Genomic DNA, 25,589 nt, shown 5'->3' with positions numbered 1-25,589 from the left:
GCGTAAGAGTCATTACCACATTTTTCTGGGAATTTCCTGTCATGCTTGTACGCTCTCCTGCCTTCCCGTGCGCCATCACTTCCCTTTCAGTTCACTCGGGTTTCCAAATAGCCTTTGAGGAGCTGGTGTAAGTTTTTGAAGTCCTGGTCTCTTAAACAGGCTTTAGTCACAAAGTTTTCAGTACACATTAGGCATCTGCTGTCTGGAATAGTAATCATGGTTCAGTCTGCTTCATTCCTTCCTTTTACTGGATCTCCTGAAGCATTGCTCATCAACCCAGCTAAGCAATCAGGCTTACAACACTTCTGAAAACTGTGGATTTTTTTTCTCTTTCAGGCTATTCAGAGACTAAACCAGTAGGTCTTTCAGTAACTGGAAATAGCTGGTATTGTTGGAAGAAGTTTGCCACCTGTCTCAAATTTTGCTGATGAACTCATAACTCCAGGAGACAGTTCTACCTACCATCCTCACTTCAGAGACCCATTGATGGTTAGGTCTAGCCCATAAATAATTTTGAAGAATGTAGGTAAATTGGAGTTAAAGAAGCTAAAGGTTTAGATGGTTCCTCTGCTAGTAACACAATGGGCTGTGAAATGCAGGGAACAGTTACTCTGACAAGGCTTCATATAATTTCTGTGGGCAGGTAATTTTCTGTATTTTAAGTAAAGGAAACATTATGTGCTTTCTGCTAGCACTGAGAAGAGTTTAGATTTCTAATATGTCAGACTTAAGCCCCCACTTCTCTTCTGAATTATCTGTCCAACCTACTTGTTACTCAGTACCAGGCAGGACTCTTGGAAATACAAATGTTTTTCTCCTTCTTTCTCCACTTATCTTCCTGCAGTTCATTTAATCTGCATTTCTGATGTCTTTGTGGCTTTTTTGTTGTTGCAAGTGAGTGCTCTCTGTATAACAGATAGCCTTGGTCTTAGTTGAGAAAAAGAAGGTGGAGATTTTAATTGCAGTCACTATGAAGAAATAGTTTTTAGTGAGCATATTGTTGAGGATATGTCTCAAAATACAGTAGCTGTCTCCCTTTGCACACCTTTCTTTTAATGGTTGTTTGGTCAATCAATCATTACATGTGTTTTAGAGGTTCATTTCCTTCATGAATATCTAATTATTTCCTGAGTAGCTCCCAGTGTGTGTTTGGTTTTTTTTAAACCAATCTTAACAGATAAATGGATTAATTAGGTGATTTCCAAACATGTTATCCATGTCAGGTTCCTATGTTGTTAGGTCTTAACCTTTCAGGAGCAACAAAGGAAGTGTTCGTATCTCTGATTACTGCTCCTGAGGGCAACAGTACCATTGCCCAGCAGTGGATATTCAGAGGTGCGTTTGAGGTTTTGGGTTTTGATTTGCTGTGTACTTGACTTTCTCAGAAAAGAATCAGACTTTTTAAATAGGCTTTTATTTTCCCCCTAAACTTCAGAAGGCTCTTTAAAGATATAGATTCTGGTCCCTAAATGTACTCTTCCTGAGATACTTTTGTGATGTGCAGATGTAAGGTTTTTTTCATGTTTACGAAAGTTGCATAGCCAAACATAGACACGTTCTAAAATGCCAGGATTAAGGTCCGCATTGTCATTATTGTGAAATTGACTTTCTTTATATGGCTGCATTCTGGGGTTTTTTTGGGTGGGGTTTTTTTTGGTCTCCCCCCCTCCCCACTGCCGCAAGGGAGTGAGGCTTAGTGTACCCATAGTACACTGCAAGTTGGATTAACAGTTTTTTACAAATAGTAGCTGTTGCTCACCTCCCACCTCCTCTACATTGACTTTTTGGCTATTCTGATAGCAAAGTAAACTGATTCCACTCAGTAACCGTTGGAAAAATCCCAAATTACTACTTTCCCCCTTCCCCCTTTTTTGCAGTTCAGGTGAGTTGAAGCATACCTACTACTAGTTCACTGTGTGATCAGATGGGAGTCAGAAGTAGCAGTGTTACGAAATGACGGGATTGTGCAGTTTAGTGCTGCAGAGGGGGACACATTTGAAGACAACAGGGATCTCTCCAGTTCGATGGTACCAAGCTGTTAATCCAAAACTGCAGGTGGAGTTGATGGTATAGCTGGAGTGCACAGGGGAGAACGGAGCCATGTTAAGTGTCTCAGAGCTGAGGGATGTAGCGGGCAGCATCATTGTCTAGTCCCACCTTTCCCCATCCTTCTGGTTAGGCTGTGGCCTGTTTACACTGCTCCCAACCAGTTCCTTCTGCTCCAGCTCTGCTGTTAGTTCTTCCTGTGCTTATTCTCCTTTTCTGTCTGTGCCTCCCTGCATTGTTTATTGCTCTCTGATCGCCACCTCTTCTTCTCCCGGCACCTGGTTCCCATGCTTCTCATCCTTCTGTATCACAGCGTGCCTGCTTCATTCTTTTTCTCCGTGGTGTTCAGGTGCTAGCAGGGATTGCATCGAGACTGAAAACAGAAACTGGCTTCCTGGTGTCTTTTCCTGGAATACAAGGAGCAGGGAGCAGGGTTGTATTGGAAATATTTTTCTGGAGCTGCTCCAGGCAGCTGGACCAAGTGTCGCGATGTCCTGGCACACTGGGGTTGGGTGGGTGTGTAGCCAAGGAGAGGTCCTGAGGAGCTGGCATGTGATCGGTGGAGATTAAATCTGCAAAGAACGGGGCTTCCATGATTCGCAGAGTTTTTTTGAGCATGTGCCAATAGCATTCACCTTCTTCCACTGTCCTGTGCCTTGACCAAAGTTGAATGTTTTTCTATGGGTATAGTGGGAACTGATTTTTTTAGATCTCCTAGTGTTAGTAGTGTTGAGATTATCTGGGAGACTGCTGTAGGAATTGTAGCAGGGGCGTGGGGAAGGACAGCATTTTTCCTCTGCTTCATTGTTTCAAATGGCTGAGCTGTTTTAATTGAAAGTTCTCACAAGAGATGAGAGTGAGGCACACCCTCAGGAGGGAGAACTTCAGCCAGAACCACTTCAGTCTAGCAGAATTACAAGCAATCAAAAAATTGCCTAATGAGGCAATGCCTAACGAAGCATACCAGACTTCCTAATGAATGGGTGGCACTGCATTATAGTTAATGTGTAGGTGATACAACTTCATGCTACAGCAGTATTTGGATACCTGCTACTCCTTGTTTGTTGATAGGCAGTACTTCCAGATAAACAGTTCAGATACTTATTCTGCGATGTACATCTTTTTTAATATAAGCAAACATTGCTCTTACCACTATGGAAAATATGCTGTAGGTCAACCACGAGATGTTGGGCTAGATGCAAGAATTGCCAGCTAAAGTTTTGTGGCCTGTGTTATGCAGGAGGTCAATTAGATGATGACAGTGGTTCCTTCTGACCTTAAAATATGGACGTGGGCAGCTGAGGCCACTCTGTGCTGCCATGCTGGAAGTTGGAGACTTCTGGTGGTTCCTCGAAGGCTCAGGGCCAGGAGGGAGGGAGGTGAAGCTGGCTTTCTGCAGCTCTTAAGCTTTCCTTCCTAGTACTGGAGCTGCTCTTGGATATGGGGAATTGAACGCTGTGCACTGAAAATACCTGCATTTACTAACTGCAAAGAAATGCATAAATATTAAAAAAAAAAAAGCAAGTACATAAGATTACCCTCAAAATATGTTACTATGTGGTGCAAGGGGCCTTTGGGTGAGCAATATCCAAAGGGAAACTTTGGAAGACACACCTACAACTTCTAGAGGAACTTCACATTTACCAATGATAATAATGCAGACCACAAAAGTTGGTTTCCTTGATTTGCTGTAAGTGGAAGCGTGTTTTTAACACTCCTTCTTTTCTAACACAAATGTAGGAAGCTGGCAAAGTAGCTAATTTCAGTGCTCTAGAAAAGTTTAAAGCAAAATAATCTAAGGAAACGGAAGCCTCTATTTTTAACCTTCTTTGTCATGGGAGATGGGGAGGAAGAAGAGGCGGCCATCTACTGTTGAAGTCTCTTTAGTATGTTACTATAAATTTAATCTAATTTCCATTGTTGTTTTAGTGAAGAGGTACTTGTTACTTCTGGATGTTTGATTCTGTTCAAATTAAGATTAGTGTAGGTTTAATGATATGCTGTAACTGTGCTTTATCTCCTGTTGATTTTTTTAACTTTCCTATTTTTTCAATGGATCTGAAATTTTAGACTATTAAAAAATACGTTCCTTGTGCTGTCCTATTCTTTGATTTAGTTTCTTCTACTGCAAATGAATTTTTCTAATAGTTCTAAATATTTTTTTATATTGGGTCTGAGCAGATTGTATTAAGAATTTTTTTTTTTTTATTTTGCACTAGTACTATTCATAAAAAGTACATTATCTGTCTGGGTTTCTCTGATTTTTCACAAAATATTTTTTTATTCCTGTATTTTAGCAAAAGCATGACAGTGAAATTATGAATAATTCTTCGTATTACTTACTTGGAAGTACTTTATTGGTCTAGCTTGAAGCTTAAATATAATCTGTGGTTGCCAGTAGTTATGCAATATAAGTAATAACATCAGACTTCATAACTTTAACCTCTTAAAAAATTTCAGATGGACATAAAACTGCAAAACTGTCTTTTTCTATGGGATGTATTGCTAAATTACTAATACTGATTGGGGAATACACTGTGTTAGTTTTCAGGGTCAGCGTTAAGGAGGACTGTAGGAGGCAAGTGTATTTGAGGAATGGTAATAATACTGGGATAATTAAATATTGGGAAAACAGGGCCTAAGTTTTCCTAAAAGCTTGAAAATTCCTGGTTGACACGGGTGTCAGCCTGGAGTGTGGAAGCAGTTGTAAGAGTTTAAGTACATGTTTTAGAGAATCTTTTCCCCAACACCTATATTAACATATATTTGTAGCTTATATGAATTTTTTTTTTGTGACTGGTGGGTTAATAATATTGAGAACCAAAAGCTTAGAAATGATATAAACTGGCGTGTCATAACGTGTAAATAGTTTGGCAGCTATATCTGTAATTTTAAAGTAAAGGCAAAGAGTGAGCCGAGGAGAAGGAAATGTGGCAAGGCTGCAAATCATTGCAGAACCATTGCTTTTTTTCCTTAGGTAGATACTGGGCTTTAAAGAAATTATTTTACTTAGCAGGGGGGTTTTTGCTCCAGTGGTACGAAAGAAGCAAAAATTTTAGGGAGAAACAGTTTCTTTTGTTAAATCTCCTGAAATTTTTTGAAAACAAATGACACATTCTAAGCACAGTTTTCTTTAATGGGTTTATTTTTAGACCAATTTTGATATCGTAAAGGTAACCACTAGCTGTTTTTGTAATACCAGTTAAAATACAGAGTTTTTAAATAGGTAGGTAGGTTGAAGATGTCTGTATGTGTATGCTAATATATACAGTATTCACTAATGACTTGTCCATCGCCACTTTTAGGCAGCTGAAACATGCACCCATATGTGCTTGACTAAGGGTCTCTAACTCCTGGAAGAGTGGAAAAACCTTAAATAATGAGGTGACTGCCATAGATCACCGCTGGCAAGAAATGGAGTCTGAAACCAAAAGCATCAAAGATCCTGTCAACATATTTCCACTTCAGTTGCTTAGAGCTAAGTCGACCTTAGTAACTCTCAGGCAAGTGATGGAAACGGTGCTCTTGGATCGTGTGTGTCACATTAGTTGCACTCTTTCACTTCCATATGAAGTATTGCTTTATTAATGTACTTCAGAAACTGAAGCAAAGAGGAGCAGTCTGGAAAGCCTGCCTTGCTGATCTGCAGCATAGTTTGGGCAGGGGTCTGCTGGAGCACAGTGTAATGCCCTCTCTGTTGGCAGGTTTCCCTCTGTGCCCATGGGCATCCACGCCATTGAGAGGGGCTTGCGGCCAGGGCTGTGGCCTTTTACAAGGCAAAATTTCTCTGCTGTACAGGCCAAGTCGGTGCATGACAGTGCAGGAACACGTTAGAAGACATTACACTGAAATAGGACAAGAGTTCGTAAAACTTCCAGGAATGTGATAATTGCACATGTCTGAGAAATGCCATACCTGTTATTTTTAGGAAAAATACAGGACAAGTGTAACAGTGTTTTTAGGTGGACTGGAGGAGGAGGAAGAAGAGCAAAGCTGTTTGGAAAGATTAAATGAGAAACTCTCATCTTGAATTTCTAATATTAGCTGGCAGTGTAAACTGTTCTGGGTGTGAGGCATTTGTTTACTGTTTTACCTCACAATTTGTTTTTAATAGGATGTATGTGAAGTCATGGTATGCATATTCTTTTGGCACTTATCTACACATCACTTTGTTCTGAGACTTGAAACGAATGGTCTCTTGAATATATATTTTTCCAACCATTGTTTTATACTCAGTCCGGTTGCATGTACTTTTTCCTCCCATTGTTTGTCACTTTCTGCTCATTTCTCTAGAAATGGTTTCTTGTAACTTTTAACATGTGTTTTCTCTTTTATTAGTATTGTTGAGTAATACTTAACTGGTGGAAATAGTTCCAGGAAATTAATTTCAGTAAAATTTAATTGAATATACTCCAAGTATAGTAAGTTCTTGCAGGATTTGGGCTTAAAATATTTTAAAATGTCATATTACTTAACTTTTCCCTGATAGTAGTGCTGAGCTTGTTTGTGCACATAGACATGACTGATGTCTGTTTCTAATCTCGTTAAACTTCAATTTACCTCCAGGGGGACACTAGTAGTATAGTTTGGCTATAGCCTATTCTAAAACATTGTTTCTCTCAGGCTACCAAAGTGTAAAATCCCTTTAGCATCTTGTTGGTTGGCATGTTTTCTAGCATGATGGGCCTTCTCAGTGTATGAGAAGGGTTTTCTTTGGTTAATAAGCGATTGTAGACCACATCAAGATGTAATAGCATATATACCTCAAGGTTTTGGTGGTAACCTCTGCGTGTCTTCAACCACTTGCCTTCTAATTGGCCCAAAGATTACCAGTTAACCCAAGATTTCCAGTTTTGCTGACTGAGAGTTGTCTAATGTGATTTAACATGTTCACAGAAGTGTTCTAACAGTGCTTTCTTTACTGAAGAATGTTTAAGTTAAGCCTCTGTCATTTAACACTTTAATGGTATTTGGACAAATCAATCAGTAAATTGCATGTGTGCATGTATACACACACACACACATATATATTTAGTTATTTATTTTGAATTTGGCTAGTTGGTAAAGAAGAATGATAAATTTAAGTGGGAGGTAGGCCTTCAGCAGTGCAGAGCCAGCTCATTGCAGGGGGGTTGGACTAAATGACCTTTAAAGGTCCCTTCCAACCCAAAGATTCTATGATTACAAATGTACAGAAACTTAAATTACCACTGGCTGTTAGAACATTTTAAAAAAATCTATGCCATAATGCTTGGGGTAATCACATAGATTTCAAAATTTTGAAGAAAAGTTTAGTCTAGCGAGGTCAGCCTTAAGGGTAACAAAGCTAGTCAGCAAATGCTGGCATGATCCTTCTGGGTATAGGACATATGAGGTTAGTGAGAGAATGCAGCGGATGGGAAGATTGTTTTGAAGAACTTTACCCTTTTGCTTCTGTACTACTCGAGAGAGAGCCAAGATAAATTGCCTCCTTCGTTTCTGGTTTATTAAGGTAATAATGAGGATGTGCTAACCTTTTTTGATACAAACTTGAAGTGATCCTGCAATAGTCTGCAGGAGGTATTCCACTGCATGGTAGTCTGTTGCAGCATTTAAGACCATTTTTGTTATTTGTTATAGAGATGAAAAGGAGGCATCAAAAGAAGCTTTACTTCTAACATGTGGAACTTCATGGGCTTGAATTTGGAGTTTTCTGTCCCATTTTTGTTCCTCCTTGTCTGCTGGGGATCTCCCTTTCCTGTCTGCTTCATTTTCTTTCTGCTTTGAAGTCCTGTTGTTTCTTGCTCATGTGCGAAGGGCTTATTACTGAGAACTTGCTGGTGAGGTCTTGCAGATGCACCTTTTTGCTCTCAGCTGACTTCCATTAGGAAAGTACAGGTGTTTCCTCCTCATCTGGTAGTTGCATGTAGAAATTGTGACCACCAGTCAAAACAGAACAATTTTGTGGGTGTATGCATATGCTTACACACAAGTGCATATTCAGTTCTCTGTGTAAGGGTGTAGCAACTCATCACCTCTCTTCTACGATGGTTTAGTTAATGGGTGGGCAGGATTGTGGCCAACTAAGATAGTCAGAAATTTGAGTTCTGAAACCAGAACAGTCATTGCAAAACTGTGGATACAGTTGCCAAGCAGTTTGTTAGACTAAACTGAACCTAGAAATATACTTTAATATGTACTAATGACATAGAAATCAGAGAGCTGCATGTCTTGCTCTTCTCCAGCAGAAAATTGCAGAGTTGTGGTTTGCAGGATGCAAGAAATACAGAGATAATCTGTAGAGCTGTCCTGTACTAACTAGGACTTCAACCACCAATAGCATGTAGTTGGAAAACACTTATTCACAGAAATTGATGAAAAAGTTATAAATGCTGATTTATAATTGGTGAAACTAGAAAACTAGAACACTGCTTTACTTGCCTGCTCTAAAGCTGTGGTGTGTCTGGACAGGTGTAGTGTCATGTTAGGCTTCTTACACAGGTGGAATAATTTAGCTTGCTTCTCAGATTCTGAAGTTCCCCGTTCGATTTTCCTTATCTTTAAATTTAGGCTTTTGATTTTTATCTGTGGGGGTTTTTTTGTAGTGGTTTTTTTTTTTTTTAAATCTCTTCCAGTAAGCAAGTCCTTAAGAAGATCTTGTAACTATTTAGAGATTTTGAATAACAAAGGCAGCTTTATTAGGACTGGCAAAAGAAAAGTCATAAATATCTTACATGTTACTGTTTCTAGCTAAGAACGTGTTCAATACAAAGGTCCAATTTGACATCAGTTTAGTAGAACTGCAGCCTCCTAATTTCCCACCTTAACTGTTATCTGCTGCATATTCCTGGTGTCCTCCTCTTATGGCTTATAAGAGGAGGTAAAGCTGCCATATGTAATTTTGTCTGTTTTCTGGTCTGGATGTCAAGTCACCTGCTGCCCAGATGGCGTTAGTTCAGCCAGCCCCTCCAGCGACTGCCTTTGCCCTGAGGCTGATCTTAGGTTCTGGCTGGTGGCTTTGTACAGTTGCCTGTAATTTAGGGCTATCTGTGCATATGCAAACAAAACGTGTTAAAGCGCTCACGGACAGTCTTAACTCCTCTGCCCCCATTTTTTAGCTGTTTACCCTCTGTAAAAAAAATAATAAATGGTAGAAACAAAAGCAGATTTCTTAAAAGCACTGACTTTTAACCCAGCTATGATTTTTGAAGGAGGAATTTCAGTCGTCTTGATGAAATGTGGGTATATTTTCAGCAAGAATTTCCCAAAATATTTGTGTCCTCAATTTGGATATGGATCATAGCTGCTGTTAAGAAATGGATAGCTGCTTGGAAGACTTGGCTGCTTGTGTGGAACTGTTTCAGCAGTTCCCGAACAGCCAGACAAGTTAATGTGGGAGCTGCAATTGGGCATAGCGTTTGATTTTGTGTTTCAACATACTAAGCCAGTATTTCTTAGCTATTTTGGTTTTTGGGAGTATGATAAAGGATAAAAGCAAAAGTATATTATTTCTCTATTGTTGCTTGTTTGTAAATGTTTATTTTTTCTATAATAATGAAAGAAGGTTAGAGGGTGTCCTCAGGTACATTTATTGTAGGTGTTTGTGAGCAATATAAAATTCTGTTACTTATCCAAGTCAGCAAATCATATAGGTTATCTCTTACTTACACATGTAGCTTCACATACACTTTACATCACAAAATAGAGCTGTTCAGGGTTTTCATGGCAGCCTGCCCTATTAGCATTATATGTAGCTGCAAATATGTTACATATGTTTGTACATACATATGTATGTACATACATATAGTTTACATTTACTACGTGTATAATACCCTGCTCATCAGAAAAGTGTTAGTGAGGTTTTAAAAAAAAAAAAAAAATGTAAAGAGACTGCCTAGCATGAAAAAGTGAATTCTTTTTGGTTTGGAGTCAGTTGATTCAATGTAGTGCACAACACAGAACATGATGATCTGAAACACTGGAGGGGACAAACTCACTCCATTCAGGTTTTGGGTGCCAAAATAGAGTGTTCATGCATTCTGGTCAATGCGCTGAGCTTTTATAATGTTATTTCCATTCTTCCTGAATGTTTTTCTTCAGCACAAGGTCACAAGAGAGGTAGATAGCTGATACCACTTACTTTTCTTGACCCACATAAGCTCAGGTGGCTGTAAATCAAGGGCAGTTATGGATTGAGGAATAGGATGGCTGATGAAGTTACAGTCTATGCTGCTCTGTTGCACAGATGTTAGAGCTGCTTTTTAACCAGCTCCTGAAGCACTGTAGCTTACAGAGTGGGGTTAAAAGGAACTGCCGCTTGTTTGCCATGCCGTAAACAGTGTCAAACCATGGCTCAGGAGGTGGTGATCGACAAATAACTCAAATATTTCTGGGAGTGACATGCTTGTCAGCTGTTTCAGCATAAGTTGTCCAGGTTTGTAATACAGTGTGTTAAAAGCCGTTAACACTTGTTTCCATTTAGATGATTTTTAAATTTCTTTTTTTAATAATGAACACACATTTTTCTCCACACATAAAGATGTTGATTAATTACTGTAGCTGGCTGGTGTCACCCTGTGCCTTCTGTTTACCACATTGATGTATGCCATGTTGGCTTATGTTACTGTAAAATTAATTACATCAGATATACTGATTTGACACTATTGGCACTCTTTCATGTGCTTATTTGCAGTTGTTTTAAAAAAAGAATGAAAATGACTGCAAAATACAGTGTAGTCTTAAAAAGGCTGAATTTCAAGTGACCTTTAGAAGAGCTGGTGCTGTTATTTCCTTGCTGTAGGGTAGCATTTTATTTCTAAGGGAAATGTATCCCAGCAGTGACTTTGAATACAAGTTACCTTCTTTAAGTCTTTGTCTTGAGCACAGAATGTCGTTTGTGCAAGTTTCTGTCCGGCCATCTGTATTGTGGATTTATTTTCACGAAGGGTTGAGTAGATGTTCAGCAAGTTGTTTTATTCAGAACTTGAGGTTAAATTCCACAGTAAAATGAAGATCATAGAATAGAATCATGGAATAGTTTGGGTTGGAACAATATGTCATTTGGATTAAGAAGAAAGTTGTAAGGGATTTTTATCTTGAAAAGATACATAAAGTTTGGTGAACTTTGTCCTTTTGACTAAGCAATCACTAAGTAATTTGCTAGACCTTATTTCAAAATCCACCTCGTTTTTATGACTCGGCTACCTGAGGAGGGCTGAGTCCGTGATAGAGGAAAAACCATGGCGTTCCCCAGAGTGCTGTAACAGGGGATCTGGAGTTCATGGCGGCATTTGCTGCAAACAGCCTGTGCCTGGCTGGCGTGTGCTGCCAAGAGGTGAGGCTGCGTGGGTCTCGCTGTTTCTGCCCCGTGGAGGAAGCTCGGTGCCTCAGCAGCCGGGCAGCCTCAGCAACCGGGCAGCGCGTGCCTGATGCGTCCCTGCCCTGCCTGCTGGGGCAGGAGGCAGGGGCTGCTGAGGAGGGGGTTGCTCTCTTCAGGGCAGCCTGCTTGGAAGAGCTGGGTGGTTTGGGGCTTCTGGGGGGTCGTGGCACAGCTGGGGTGGCCACAGACCCTCTCTGTGTCTCACAGAGAAGGTGCTGCGGGCCTGGAGAGCACCCCTGCCCAGGCCTGAGTTACTGTGGTGGAGGATGTCCATGAAGTGCTTCCGGGACTGCGGTGTTGCTTTTAAAAACAAGATAACAGCAGCCCTCCCATCCTCTCCCTCAGTGTAAACGGCTCTTCTTGCCCCGGTCTGTGAAACAACAGAAAAATCGTCTTCCCATCGTGCTCAATTTCTTGGGCTTTTTTTGCTGCGTGGTTGCGGGGAATAAGAGCCACAGCACAAGACAAGAGGATTAGTTGAATTTTATAACAATGGCTGTAATACAAATTCGTATTTGAAAGGAGGTAAGAAAAAAATGTCTGGCTGAAAGCTTTTAAGTATGTGCATGGTTTCTCATTTTGCCTTCTCTTTTTTTTGCCTTGTGACACTTCAGTAATATACTTGGTATAACACTTCACTTTGGATAAACTATTGCTAGATTTATCAGACTGTGTAATTCTTTTCTAGTTATACTCTTACTCCTTTTTAAATTGCCTGGTGTTTTTCAGATCTGTAACGTGGATTAGTACGGTTTCCTAGCCTGTAATTCGCATTTGTCAGGCAAAACCATCTATCCCATTAGACAGCTATTCAGACTGAGATCAGATTTAAGAGAACGTTTCTCCTAGTTGTTTGTTGAGGAGTATCAAATTTTATTAGATATTTTCTGTCTCTGCTGTTGGACCTGACCAAAATCGGGAACAAAAATGAAGGCACTGTTGGTTACTGCTGTTCTTGCATCCTTCCCTCTGTCCCCCATACAAGTGGTGGCTTTTCTTCAGAACTTGCTGGTTCTTTTTCATAATTGGCCCATGTGGTTAGTGCTTCCCTCTTAATTCAGGCCTACTTTGGAAGATAAGGTGACCCTGGATGTAATTTAGGCATCTAGTTGTTGTCTGAGAGATGGCAGCTAGTTTGCAGCGGCGTTTGTACTTTGGGAACACCTTTTCGATTTCCTGTTCAAGATCTTGCAAAAACAGGCTCTGTTTGTCTTAATTTAGTTCCTCCCAGGGGAAGTTTTGCTCAATTAGACCTAGGGATTTCAAGCAGCCAGAGCTTTCTGATGTGGCATCAGGGCCATGGGAGGATTGAGGATCTTATCTAATATTTTCTGATGCCTGGTGTTTTTAGTGATCTGGTTCTGTTTTTGAAAATCCATGACAATGAAATTGCTGCCCTACGCTATCAGTCAAACTGTGTTTTGGAGAGTTGAAGTTTGCCTTTTCTTTGAACCCAGAAGTCTTCCTTTATTATTTAAGGGTTGAGGTTTTTCTGTGTTTTTTGCAGGTTAAAATTAGTTTCTGTTGACAAAGTATACTAAAGCTGGGAGCAGTTTTACAGTAATTTATTTTAAATGGTATTTAGCCTTTGCCTTTTGCTGTTGTCTTTCCTTCCCACCCACTCCCTACTATGAACTGATGCATTCAAGAAATATCTGTTGTTGCTGTGTATTCAGAAAGCTGTCGTAATGTATTGTGGAAGCCTTTGTGTATGCATAATGGATAAAGATATAAGTATGCAAGGAGGAGGAAAAACACCTCTTGGTCAGAAACAGTTTTACTCAACTGTTCGGTTTTATTTTGTAGTTTGATTCCTGTATTCTAATGTTTTAGCTTGATAACTGATACAGAGAAAATATTAATAAAACTTGGGTTTTCAGGTATGTCTGTTTTAATGCATGCAAATACCAGACCTGCATTTCTGCTTAATGAAAACATTTAATTCGGGCAGAGTTAGAGGTGACAGATCCAAGGCTCGTGACAGTGCTCAAGGATTTTTCTCTCAGCTTGGTTTGCAGGATTTGGGTTATTGGAAGCTTTCTTACCTGTTTCAGTGTTTGCTGTTGAAGGGTTTCAGAGTCACAAAAGATTGCGTGTCTAATGGCTGAAAAGCATCATTACTTTTGGAAAGGGTAAATGTTTCAAGATAATGACGAATCAGCAAATCAATTAATCAGAAGTTATGGTTGGCTCTTTGATATATGTACAGTTGCTCCCTGTGGACGACTGTCACTTCTACCTAGTCTGTAGATCCAGTTGCTGCAACCAGTTAATGTTGTAAACAGCTCCCAGAGGAATTCTGCCTTCAGCTGGAAGTTCAGAACCTTTTATTAGTGTCTGTGAGTTGCGGGGGGGACACAACAGGAGATGATCACTGGTGACAGATAAAATGCCTTAGTTTGTTTCTTTACTACTGTGAATAGCATAGCTCAGGGCAGCCTTGGTTAGTTTTTTATTTAATTAAAGATGGCAGCATTTTTGCAGTCTGTCTTTGTCTGTCTTTATAATACTTAAGAAAGTTTTTGCCTTTATTTTAATTGAAATGTTTTAACAGATGTATTTGTACCATATACAATTCTTTATATAGAAGCAGAAAAGACCTGTCCTACTTTACAGTGCTTAAGCTAATTAAAAAAAACCACAGAGGGTAAAGCTGTATTTCCAGAAGATACTTAATTTTAGCAGTCTACTGCTATAATTTGTGGCTGACTTCCAATATCTGTATCTGCATCTATTCCATTTTGTCTTTGTTATTCTGGAAGCCCTTAGTTTCCCTAACTGGAAAAAAAAAGAATCTTGTCCTCAGTGTTGTGCTGGTTAAACCAGAAACGTATTTTTTCAGTTGACTTATATAAACCAGTGCAAAACACAGGGAGAAACTTCCAATTCTTAGTTTAACCTTTGCATGTTTTGACCTAGATGAATTGAATGAAGAAGGCTCAAGCTACCTAAATATCAACGTGACGTTATGCTTTGTCTGAAGGGAATCCAATTTGGAGCAACCTTGAATATAGTTTAAAATGAGCAAGGTCAAGTTAATAATGGTCTGAATATCTGACAGCTTTTTATGTGTTCTTTTTCTTACAAGGTTTACCTTCAAAACCATTAATTAAACTGTTCATGCATGCTTTATAACATTGGAATGGAAACCGGTTAGACCAGATGCATTGGCTTTCTTCAGTCTCTCTTTTCCAGAAAGGCAGTGTTGTCCTTTGTGCTGGAAGTCTGAGCCCTGGTGGGATCACGGAGTGTTGAACTGAGATTCTTGTAATGTGAAAGATGAGAGTATCATGTGCAGGTTTTATTTATGAATAAAGGGTAATGGTGTGTTTGTATAACAGGCAAGCATGTCTCATAACTCATTCCAAAGAAAACCTTGTCTATAGTGTGGTAATTTAGGAGCCAATGTCTAGACTACTTTGAGAAATTGTAAACATGATGTCTTCAGAACAAAACCATGAGAGTTTAAGAAAAATGCTGCACGTTATATTTTTAATATTTGACTGAATTCCAGGGAGATCAGAAGTACTTTGGCAACATTTGGTCTGCCTGACCCCTAGATGAATTACTGGAAGAATGCATATGCCAGTCCATAGTAACCTTTTCTTTCTTGAATACAGCAGCTTTGGATTTGCATGATTACATGATGTAAACAAAGTATTTGTCAGTAATGGAAAAGTTTTACTTAAATAGTGTTGCACAAGTTTATGTACATCTTCATCTTATTAAACTGTTTATACATGTTTGAGAATCCATAGCATAGTATGATCAAGCTCTTTATTAATTTGACCTAAATAACTTTAATTTGGTACTGTTGTACAGAGCTGTTCAAAACAGTACATTTAAGCTAGTGAGGATAATCTTTTTTAGTACTACTACAGTTGGTTTTGAACACTTTAATCTCAAGAATACTAGAATAGTTCTAGGAAGCAGGTAAATGCAGTTTTTCTGTTTTCTGTGTGCAAAGTGATGTGCTTTTCTTTAGTGGTTGAATGGTGCACTTACTGGACCGTTGGAATAGCTGGAGTGTGGCCGTAGTAGTATTTCCATCATCTGAAGCCTTTATCATTAGATTCTTCCGGTTGGTTTTGTTCTGGGGTGGGGAAGCCTTCTAGTTCAAAGACAGACATGTTCTAATTCAGACAAAGTTATTGTTTTACAGAGGTGTTACCAGATGAAGTGCAAATACCAGACCCAATGATCTCTCTGTTCCACAGTGTATTTGTAAACATAGTCCAAATCTGGTGTCAGGAAACCTTAACTGGGTATTATAACATACAAACGGAATTTCTATTTTACACCAAATAGTATTGTGCCATAGGTTATGCTGAACTTAAGGCAGTCCCTAAATTAATGGCTGTATCTTTGCAAAGCTGTAATCATTCCAGGTGTTAGAAATGCCTCGTCAATTAAACATTGAAGGTGTTGGATCTATACCCCATGTATAATTGAAATGACTATATTAATAGCTTTTCTGTAAAGGAATTTTACGGCAGCTTTATCTTAGGGGTTAAGTAATGATTAAAATGATTTGGGAAATAGATGTGATTCAGCTGAATGTTAAGGATTTTTTTTTTATTTGTATCATTTGTTCTTCCTAGTTTTTTTGTATACCTTGATGTTCTAAAACAGTGTTGGTTTGGAGTCTTTCTGTAGAATTTGTGACAGTATTTTCAACATTCCTGTCAATACTGAAGTTGCTGTTTTGGTTTTCTATTATCCACTGGTCTGGCAAGAGTTTGCCTAGCAAGGGGTGTGGTATTTTAAGTGGCTAGATAGTAACGCTCTTACTTGTTAGTTACTATTTGTGCTCTAATGGCTTCAGAATTCTTTAGAGACCTTTGTTTGTCCTTCTTCTTTTTGAGGGAGAGGGGGTAATTTGGATGGGTCTAGACCAAGAGAATATCATTAATAGTTGGAAATGTATAATTGAAAAGAGGAGAAATCTATTATATAGTGCTTTCTTAAATTCTATTTCATTTTTTTAAGGACAAGCAATTATGCTGCTTTGATGCCTTAAAGAAGTTAAAGTCTATAAAGCTTCTGGTAATTTTTAGCACTGGTGAACTCCAGCTTCATGTTTGTGTTCTTTGCAATATGGGAGAAAAACTGGCAGTACTGCATGCCATTGTAATTAAACTGTTAAACATAGAACCTTGAAGGGAGAAACTTGTCCTACCTGTTTGGGGAGTATCTGTCAGCATATTTAAAAGAAATTTTATTTTGCAACTGTATGTTTGTAATTATTAGCACATTCCTAAGCAGCATAACTAGTTTGTGATCAAATGATGGATGTATCTTCAAAACATGTAACAAAATTCATTGTGCTGTAAACTGCACCTTTTGTATTTATTTGTGTTATTTTTATTTTTACAGGATTACAAAGCCCTTGACATTTGCTGACTGTGTCGGTGATGAGCTTCCTTTAGGATGGGAAACTGTTTACGATCAACAAATTGGAGTTTATTATATGGACCACATAAATAGTGAGTAGATATATGATGATTTTGAGTAATCTAAGAAGCTAATGTTAACTGATGGCACTAACTTTGTTTCTGATACCATTTATGCACCTCATACTACAGTGAAAAAAATGTATGCAAGTGACTTCTTGCAGCATCTGTTTTCTCATCTGTCAAATGGGGCCACAATCCTTCTTTCATTTGTAAAGAATTTTTCAATCTATGATTGAGTTATAGTGTATAAAACTATCTTGTTTTGCTTGCAGTTTTGTTGTTGCTTTTTGTCATGTGTCAGTTTAGAAGATTGTCATGCTATACTCTTGTATTTCCTATTTTTCCAGTCATCCATAGTTCACTCTTCTATATAGAAAAACAAAATACATTGAGAGAGAAGTGCTGATTTTTAATTGGAAGCACTATGAAATACAATAATCTCATCCTCTCTTAAGACGTGTATGTTTTATGCCTTAATAATACAGTACAAAGTGCTATCAAAAAGACAACAGATGTCCCTTCTGGTAACTAAGAGGGAGAGGTTTCCAATGTTTTCCCTTTTGGACCATTTTGAGCTTTGTACTGCCACTGTCTGGCATATCTGCCAGTTCTACTTTTAAAAAAAAGTCTTATCTTTACAGCTTTGTACTACCGCTGCTGTTACTGTTGTGCTGCTATCATTAAGCTACTTACCGCCAATGAGTGAATGCTTTTAATATTGTGGGAATTGGCAGTTGCTGGAGAGGGAAGAAAAGAAGAAAGTAGTTATATGGGCTATCACAGCAATGGCAAATAGTATAACCTGCAAAAACAACCTCAATACTATCTACTTGAAATCTAGTCAATTAAAAAATAAAAGTGTAAAAATAGTTTTTGGCTTCCTGCCATTGTTGGAATTACTTGTGATTTCACAATTACTTATTTAAAAAAAAAAAAACAACAAACAGAATAACAAATGTTCCCATGATATTGTTTGACCCACACAGGCACTTACCTGTCGTGAAATTAACAAAGATCACAAATTAAATAATAAACTTTAAAGAGCTGTTAATGCACTGTTCACAAGGATAGGTAGCTGAGACAATTGAAAGGCAATAAATACAGAATGTTAGGTTATTCTTGCAATAACTTAGTTTAAAAGTAGTAGTAGCTTAATGGTTGATGTTTAAACTGTCGTCGTAACTTTAGTTAATGTTGAAGTTTAATAAAAAGTGATGTTTACATTGGAGTACAGTAATGGAATGCACTTGCACCAAGCTATGTACATGTGGGTAAATGCACATATTAAAAAAATACAAACGAGGATATTGGCACCTCTTCCTTTTTTTTTCCTTAAACTTTGTAAAAGGCTTTAAGAGCCACTATAGTTAACAAGTAGACCACAGACTCCCACTGCAATGCTGTGACTAAAAAAGCTAGTAAAGCATCCTACTGATACGCATCTTTGATAGGAATAACAGTTGCCATTGCATGCAAAAGAAGTCACTCCCTTTTGCTTTTCATTCTTTGTTACTAGCTCTTTTACCACAGACATCAAGTTTGAACTTAGAGAGAGGATATTAATCATTACAGGCATGTCAGATCTGGCTTGCATTTTTTTCTGTGCAAATGAGAGCAAAAACTGTGGAAGAGAGTCTTTGCAGAGGGAAATTAAATTCCCAAATGCTCAAGGGGAAGGCACAGAAAGAAGATTAATATAAACGGGTCTGGGAAAGTAAAGCTATTCATATTAGGAATTAAATAAAGGTAATATATGAACAGAGGGATAGAAACGTCATAGGACCAGTGCTGAACTGAGTGAAAGGAATCATTCTGCAATTAACAAGGTTGCAAAATTTGTCTCTTTCATGATAACTAATTACTTGCAGCCCACAGATATTATCCTAAATGGTAATTCAGCCATCACAGCAAAATGGGTTTGTCACCCTTAGGCTAATACAGTGCTTGGATATACAAGCAAGATTTATATTCAGAGGGAAGACAGAGTTTATGATATAGCTGGATAATCGTTATTTAAAAATTATTAGGATGCTCGGTTCAGTTTTAAACTGTGGACAACAAAGGTACCAATCAAGACTATGTGAACCTCCTTTGTAGAAGTGAGAACTAGTGAGTAGACAATCATGTGCATCATGGGATGGTGTCAGGCAAGTGGCAGAGATAGGGGGTGTAGGAACTAAGGAAATGTTTTTCTGAAAAGAGTCCTTTACATTGTGTTCTGAACTATGTCTGAAACACTTGAAACAGCAACTTCCACGTGAAAACATTCAGGCTCACTTTTGTGGCTGACCGGGTTAAATGCTTTACACAGCACTGGAGTTCTATGTTAATTGATAAAGCAGTTGGAAGTGCTTCGGTTTCAAGAAGTACTGTGAGAAAATGCAAGGGATAATTTAAAGAGAGTCTTTCAGAAGTTATGCTTACCAGGGACCTCTCATGCTGTGTGCACAGTCTCAAGCTTTTTGCTCTTGCACCTTTTAAAAACAAACAGAAATACATCTTATTTTTCCAAGCCTCTTGCTATGTTTGTTTACTCAGAAAGTAATAAAAAGATTTCTAGGCAATAACTTTCCATTTATATTGAAAAACTCCAGGAACAGAGGAATCTTCTGTGAATCTCCATGGTGCTTCCAACCCTGATCTCCATCTTGTTCTGTAAATTCAGTACTTTGTTGATACCCTTACTAAGCTACTCTTGGCTCTTGTCCAACTGTTGCTTAAAAAGCTTGGTGGCTGCCAGCCGCAGAATTGCTTTCCCTCCTTCTCAGAGTGTTGGGAGCCTTTGAAGTCTCCCTTAACCAGTTGGGCATTCCCCAGTGGGGGAATAGTATATTCTCTGCATTTGTCTGGGGCTGTTCTTGAATTACAGTAGGTTTTGGGTTTTTTTGGGAGGTGTTTCCCCCCCCTCCAAATTGGTTATAAAGAAGGGAGTGAATTTTGTTACACAATGCAGCTTCAGTTTTGTTGTTACATGGCAAACTTGTGTAGAAATCCAGGGCAAAGTGAAGCTTCTGTACTTTATAAAACAGAAGAGAACGCCACTACTGTACTGAAGAAGTTTTCTCTCTCAGAAGAATGCTGCTAGCTTTTGAGAAGGCTTCTGAAATAATTTGGGAAGAGATGCAGTGCCCTCTAGTATAGGATGTCAAAAGCTTAATGTGTGATACAACATAATATGTTAGCCTTGTCTGTGTATTGAGATTAGAACTATTAATTTCCTATTCAAAAGGAGACACTTACTAGGATTCAGCTTTTCTGTCTTGTAAATATTAATTAATTTCTGTATAGTTTCCATAGGGAATTAGCAGTTTGGGGAACATTAGATTTTTACCGATTTCAGGAATGCTTATGGACAGATGAGATAGCATTGCAAATTATCATGCTCTTAGTAAAGGGTGGGCTGCAATGTGAACTTTGTTTTTTTTCTGCTTGCCCTGGATGCGGAGAAGAATTTATGGAGGCTGGAACAAGCCACAGCACGTCCTGTCCTGGGCTTCAGAGGTAGTTTGGGGGCACTGCAGCCAGAAGGTCCTACTGGGAGTTGAGGGTTCCTGGGATCTGGGGGGAAATTAGAGGCACAATCTTTACACTGTTGCAATGTGAGGAGTTGTGGGGAGAGAAAAGTTACAGCTGTTCAGAGAAAAGGTTATTAGGAACCTAATATACAAATCTGTTAGAAATACTGCTCATAGATGAGCTTTGTGGTTTTGTTTATGTACTTTTCAGGTGGCTTTCAAATGGTAGAGCTGCTAGCATGACCTTGACACCTTTAAAGTTCTTGATGTGTTCAGCTCAATCTCTTAGAGTTTCTTATTTCATCACTGACACCAATATACTGAATTCTGTACATGGATTTAATACAAAACATAACTGGTTTTCATCTTTCATGAGAAAAAATGATTAGGTGCTTACCTACTGACTGTGCTGCAGGTTCTGCCACTACTTTGAACACTGATGCTGCATCTGCAGCAAGTTCTTACTGGTAGAGCCTCAATCATCACAAATTAACATTCATTTAGACATGAGACTTTACATGGACATCCTCATGTAAAACATATTTGCTAGCTTGAGCATCACCACAAAAAGAAAACAAATGAACCTCTCTCTCTCTCTCTATATATATATATATTTTTTTTTTATTCTAATGCATGTGTCCTCCTCAAATGTCTTTGCAACTGCAGAGAGATTGCTGTATGGTAAGAGCTTTGAAAATCAGTGTATATGGGAAAGATTTTGAACTGGAAAACTACTTTTTGTCATTTTTTGTACTTTGATTTGTGTTTGAATACGAACTGTTCTAAACCCTGGAAAGGGAAAGCATGAGTGTGTTGTTTCTTGCGGGGGGAGAAAGGGGGGCAGGGGAGAAGCAATTTAAATGCTTTTATGGCTTTGAGATTAAAATGCTAACTTTATGTTGAATGACTTTAGTCATCTTAATTATGCAGGTATGTAGTCACTGACCTTTCAGGATGTTATACTTGTGAAGTTGTATGTAGTATCTTAAGGTTGTTCCAACCATTTATGGACTTATGGGTTAAGTATTAAGATACCTTTTGCTCTCCTGTGTGGTTCTGGGTTTTTAGGTACTCCTCAGAATTTTCAAGTTGGCTACAAGGGAAGGTTAGAGCAAAAACACTGTTTTCTTTGGGTTTGCTCTAGTTGGTAAAGAAAAGAATCAAAGTTAAATGCCTTTTATATTTGAAAGTGTTCTTCCTGTTCTTCCACTCTGCATCCTTCCTTCTTTTTGTCCAGACTGGGGTGATTTTGAGCACTGTAGTGTTAGGTGTGCTAGTTGAGAACAGACCTTAAGAAAATAATTTATACTTTGTGGGATAGTGTCTTACAAGTTTTTTTTTTTATGCTTTTTCTCCTTAGAGCTCACACAAATTGAGGACCCAAGGGAGCAATGGAGAAGGGAGCAGGAACGTATGCTAAAGGAATATTTAATAGTTGCCCAGGAGGCACTCAATGCCAAGAAAGAGATTTACCAAATAAAACAGCAGCGCTTTGAACTAGCCCAAGAAGAATATCAACAATTGCACAAAATGTGTGAGGATGACAGCCGTTCCTATGCCAGCTGTGAGTTTACTGTTTTTTTTCTTGGTTTACCCACCTGCCTCTCAGAACATAGGCTGTAAGAAATAGCGTGAAGTGTTTCTGTCACCTGGTTCTCCTCCGAATGAAGATCCTGACTGCAGAAGTGAGGCATTATCCTTTGGCTCTGCTATTCGGGGACTTCCATTTCCTGTTAGATCTGTTAGAATATGGCTTTTTAATATAAACAGGGATACATCCCAGCTAGTATCTCTAGCCATCTTGGAGCCAGCCGTACTGATGTTTCGTGCAAGGCAACAAAGACAAGAATGAATGTTGCTGGACCAGCCGCCTACTTGCACTCATAAAGTCCTAAATTGTTCCACCCTCGATGTGGGGGGGAACCATCAGCTTAGGGGAAGCCTTCTGTGGATCCATGGTTGGTTTATCGACTTTTTATAAAGAGTTAAGAGACAAGGCGTTGTGGTCAAGCGTACCTCTGACCACGAAGTAGGAAGTGGTGTTTCATTAGTGCACCTCCATTCTTGAATGCCAGCCTCTAAACCTAATGCTGGTGGTGACGGTCGTAGAGCCTTGATTTCCTGACATTTTAATTGTTCAGATGTCTCTGGTAGCTTGGAGTAGATGATAGACTTTTTCTGAAATCTGAAGTTGTTGCACTGCTGTCATGGCTGTTGGCTGGTGCAACAGATGAAGGTGTCTTTGCTGAAGAGTCAAAACAGTCTAGTGTAAAGAAGTGTATCAAATGGGTATACCCACTGGCCATGTGGAAATGTAGTGGAGTTTCACTGCACTGGTGGATTTTCAGTGGCTGCTGTCTGTACAGCCATTGTTTAAATGCAAGATTTGTTGGTAAATACCAAATACTTGATAAGTATGGGAAGCTCTGCTTAGCCCTTTCTGAAAATGTTCAAGAAACCTGACTGGGAGGGGTTCAAAGCAGGCATCTTGATAGAAGTGTTTAGCTACTGATCCAGTGGTATGTATTGATCCAAGGGAATTCATTTGTATGGGAAAATCCTGAATAAAACATGTTTTCTAGGACTGAGGTGTCCGAGATGGTCTTGACCAAGTGTTCTTTTATGTTGAACTGGGATTATCTCATCTTTTTGATTAGTTTTAAATATATGTATTCTGTGATTTAGTTTGTGACATAACTGAACAGATATGACTAGTCATATTTCTCCCTGTTATGTTGAAGTTTCTTAAGAATTATTAAGAAACATTATTTTTTTCTCATTAAGAAACAATTTTTAAAAAATAAATTGTTTAAAGAGTGTTTAACTACTGTTTAAAGACTTTGGAATAGGGTAAAAGATAGTGTCTTTTTTTTTTTTAGATTATAAAATCAAAATTTCCATTTATTATAACACTTTTCTAGGAGCTTGTGCTTTTTGTTTTTTGAAAATTTGCAGTAGTTCTGTGGGATGCTTTGTTGAATTACTTCAGGTGAATATACAGAAAGAAACTTCTGTTGAAGAAGATAATATACTAGAAAAATACAACCTGTTTTTCATATTTTTAGAACTCTTGGAAAAACAAGTTGCTTGAAACAGCAACAAAATATGACTGAAAATTACAACACTGGAGGTTATCTGTAGCATGAATGCAAATGCTATGTCAATTGACTTATGTTTCTCAATCTTCTGATAGATTTTCTTTTTTAGGTATGTCTGGAATCTAATGAGATACTGTAAAATTGTTTAAATAAGACCTTGCACTTGTTTTGAGGTGGAAAAAAATTTAATTTTCTACATATGTGTTAATATATTTTATATTGATTTAAGGTCATATGCTTCTGTTCTGAGAAAATGGGGAAGGCTGGTTAGTCATATGATATATTAAAAAAAAAAAAATTCCCTTTGGGGATCAATCATGCTGTCAACTCAAGATTCCCCACGGCTTCTGTACTTGTTTTTCTTAATTCGACTCTTCCACTCCAGTCTGGGATGCTTGCTTCTCCATTTATTGTACAGAAGTCTTAGGCTTCTAACTGAAGTGCAATTAGATGGCCAGAGTTGGGTGCAATATATTGCGATTATTCCTGCCTTCACCACCACTTGTTTCGATATGTTGCATTAAAAGAACTAGAACTTCACAAACTGTTTCCCTCCTTTTTGCTTGTGGGTGCTGCTGTTGACTCAGTGTCGTGTGCTCATGAGTGGGAGGTGGTGCGAGCTCAGCCGTTGTGGGTTGGCAGGGAGGTGCCCATGCAGCAGTTTGAATCAGTTGTGATCAGCACTGGTTAAAAAAAAAAAAAAAAAATTCCATAGAAATCCTGGATTTAGAGAATTAGTCCAGGCATGACTACTCATTTTGGCAAGTTTCTGCATGCTTGACGTGACCTTGGCGTTACAGTATTCTTTCGAGAGTCAAAAGGCTCAGTGCAATGCAGACATGGATATGGGTTTCAAAGCAGCAGCCTTCAGCTCTACAAAAGGATGGCAGATTTAACAGCACAACCCCATCCACTCACATACCAGGCATTTTTCAGTGGGCCAGTGCTGCCGTGAATGGCGCGCTCAATAAATCATGGTTGGTCTTGCCCAGCCTGTCCTCTAGGACCTTTACTCCGTATGTCTAGGCTTTAGCTTGTAATGCCACAGCTTGAAATCATTGCCTGACTCTAGATAAGCTGTGTTAAGAGCTCACTTACCAGAGGGTGATCTGTGTATTGGTTCCCTGCACTATTGCTTTTGGAGGCAACTTCTCTCTGTAGCTGACTGAATTTTATTCTGACAATAGTTTTGTTACTTTAGTCCCCATTATATTGCTAATTCAACGTACCTAGGAAGCAGTTAGCAACTGTTGATGTTACACATATGGCTTGCATCAGTAAATGCCACCATGCTGTCATGGAAGCTAGTTGCTTTTAGGCAATATGTAGTGCTGCTATATACAATTGTTGTTGTTCAGGACAAAAACAAATTCAGGAAGGCCAAAGGTAATTCTTCAGTTGTACTTTAGCACGAAGGATTATTTTAAAACCTGGCGACTTGTAGCACAAAGAATGAATGCAATGGTCTATTAAATAGTGCCACATCTTAACAAGTGTATTAAAGAAGGAAAAAAAAAGTAAAATGCTGTTTTCCATCTGTTTAGCATTCTCTGGATTTTCAACTAATACCAAGTATGACCCGTATCAGATTAAAGCAGAAATAGCCAGCCGTCGTGACAGAGTGAGTAATCTTTTTTCATTTTGTAAAAATATTAATTAGGCATGGGGGAGGGAGGAGGACTATGTATTTTTCTTTTACCTTAGCAGTTGTATTGGATGTTGCATGCATTTTTTGAAATACTGAAAACTGCTTTTCTACTATGACCTATTGTTCTATTAAAATGAGTCTGTATTTACTGCATTTCATTGACTTGCAAAGTAATGCTTTTCGCATGTTACAAGCGTAAAGATTTTTGTCACGGATGTCAGAGGCAAAGTCAGGCTTTCAGAAATTGCTTTCTTTGTACAAACTGCCACAAGTAGTAAATACTCTGCAGCCAAATTCTTTCTTGATTAAGTGCAGTTCAAACCCACTGTCTTCATATTTTCCCATTTACCCATTTTCAGTGGGGTTCCATGGGTGTCATTGAACTCTAGATTTAGCCATTTATTTGGAAATCTGTTCACAATTCAGTAGACGTGTTGGCCAAATAGAACTTTTTAGCTGATTTGGCCA

The 25,589-nt window shown here is 38.6% G+C and overlaps 1 protein-coding gene across 1 annotated transcript in view; it reads left to right on the top strand.

Annotated features, from left to right (window-relative positions):
* WWC3 (WWC family member 3) overlaps positions 1-25,589 on the top strand; it is a gene marked incomplete at its 5' end in the record, with an annotated part of 102,560 nt that overhangs the window by 21,221 nt on the left and 55,750 nt on the right. The window contains 3 exons of the mRNA XM_082004731.1: positions 16,781-16,890; positions 21,736-21,939; positions 25,018-25,094. Of these exons, the coding sequence (XP_081860857.1) occupies positions 16,781-16,890; positions 21,736-21,939; positions 25,018-25,094 (391 nt within the window). The remainder of the gene's footprint in view (positions 1-16,780; positions 16,891-21,735; positions 21,940-25,017; positions 25,095-25,589) is intronic.

This window comes from Phaethon aethereus (genome assembly GCF_964289735.1).
Source record: "Phaethon aethereus genome assembly, chromosome: 1".
Taxonomy (NCBI): Eukaryota; Metazoa; Chordata; class Aves; order Phaethontiformes; family Phaethontidae; genus Phaethon; species Phaethon aethereus.
This window is presented reverse-complemented; position numbering and strand designations above follow the sequence as displayed.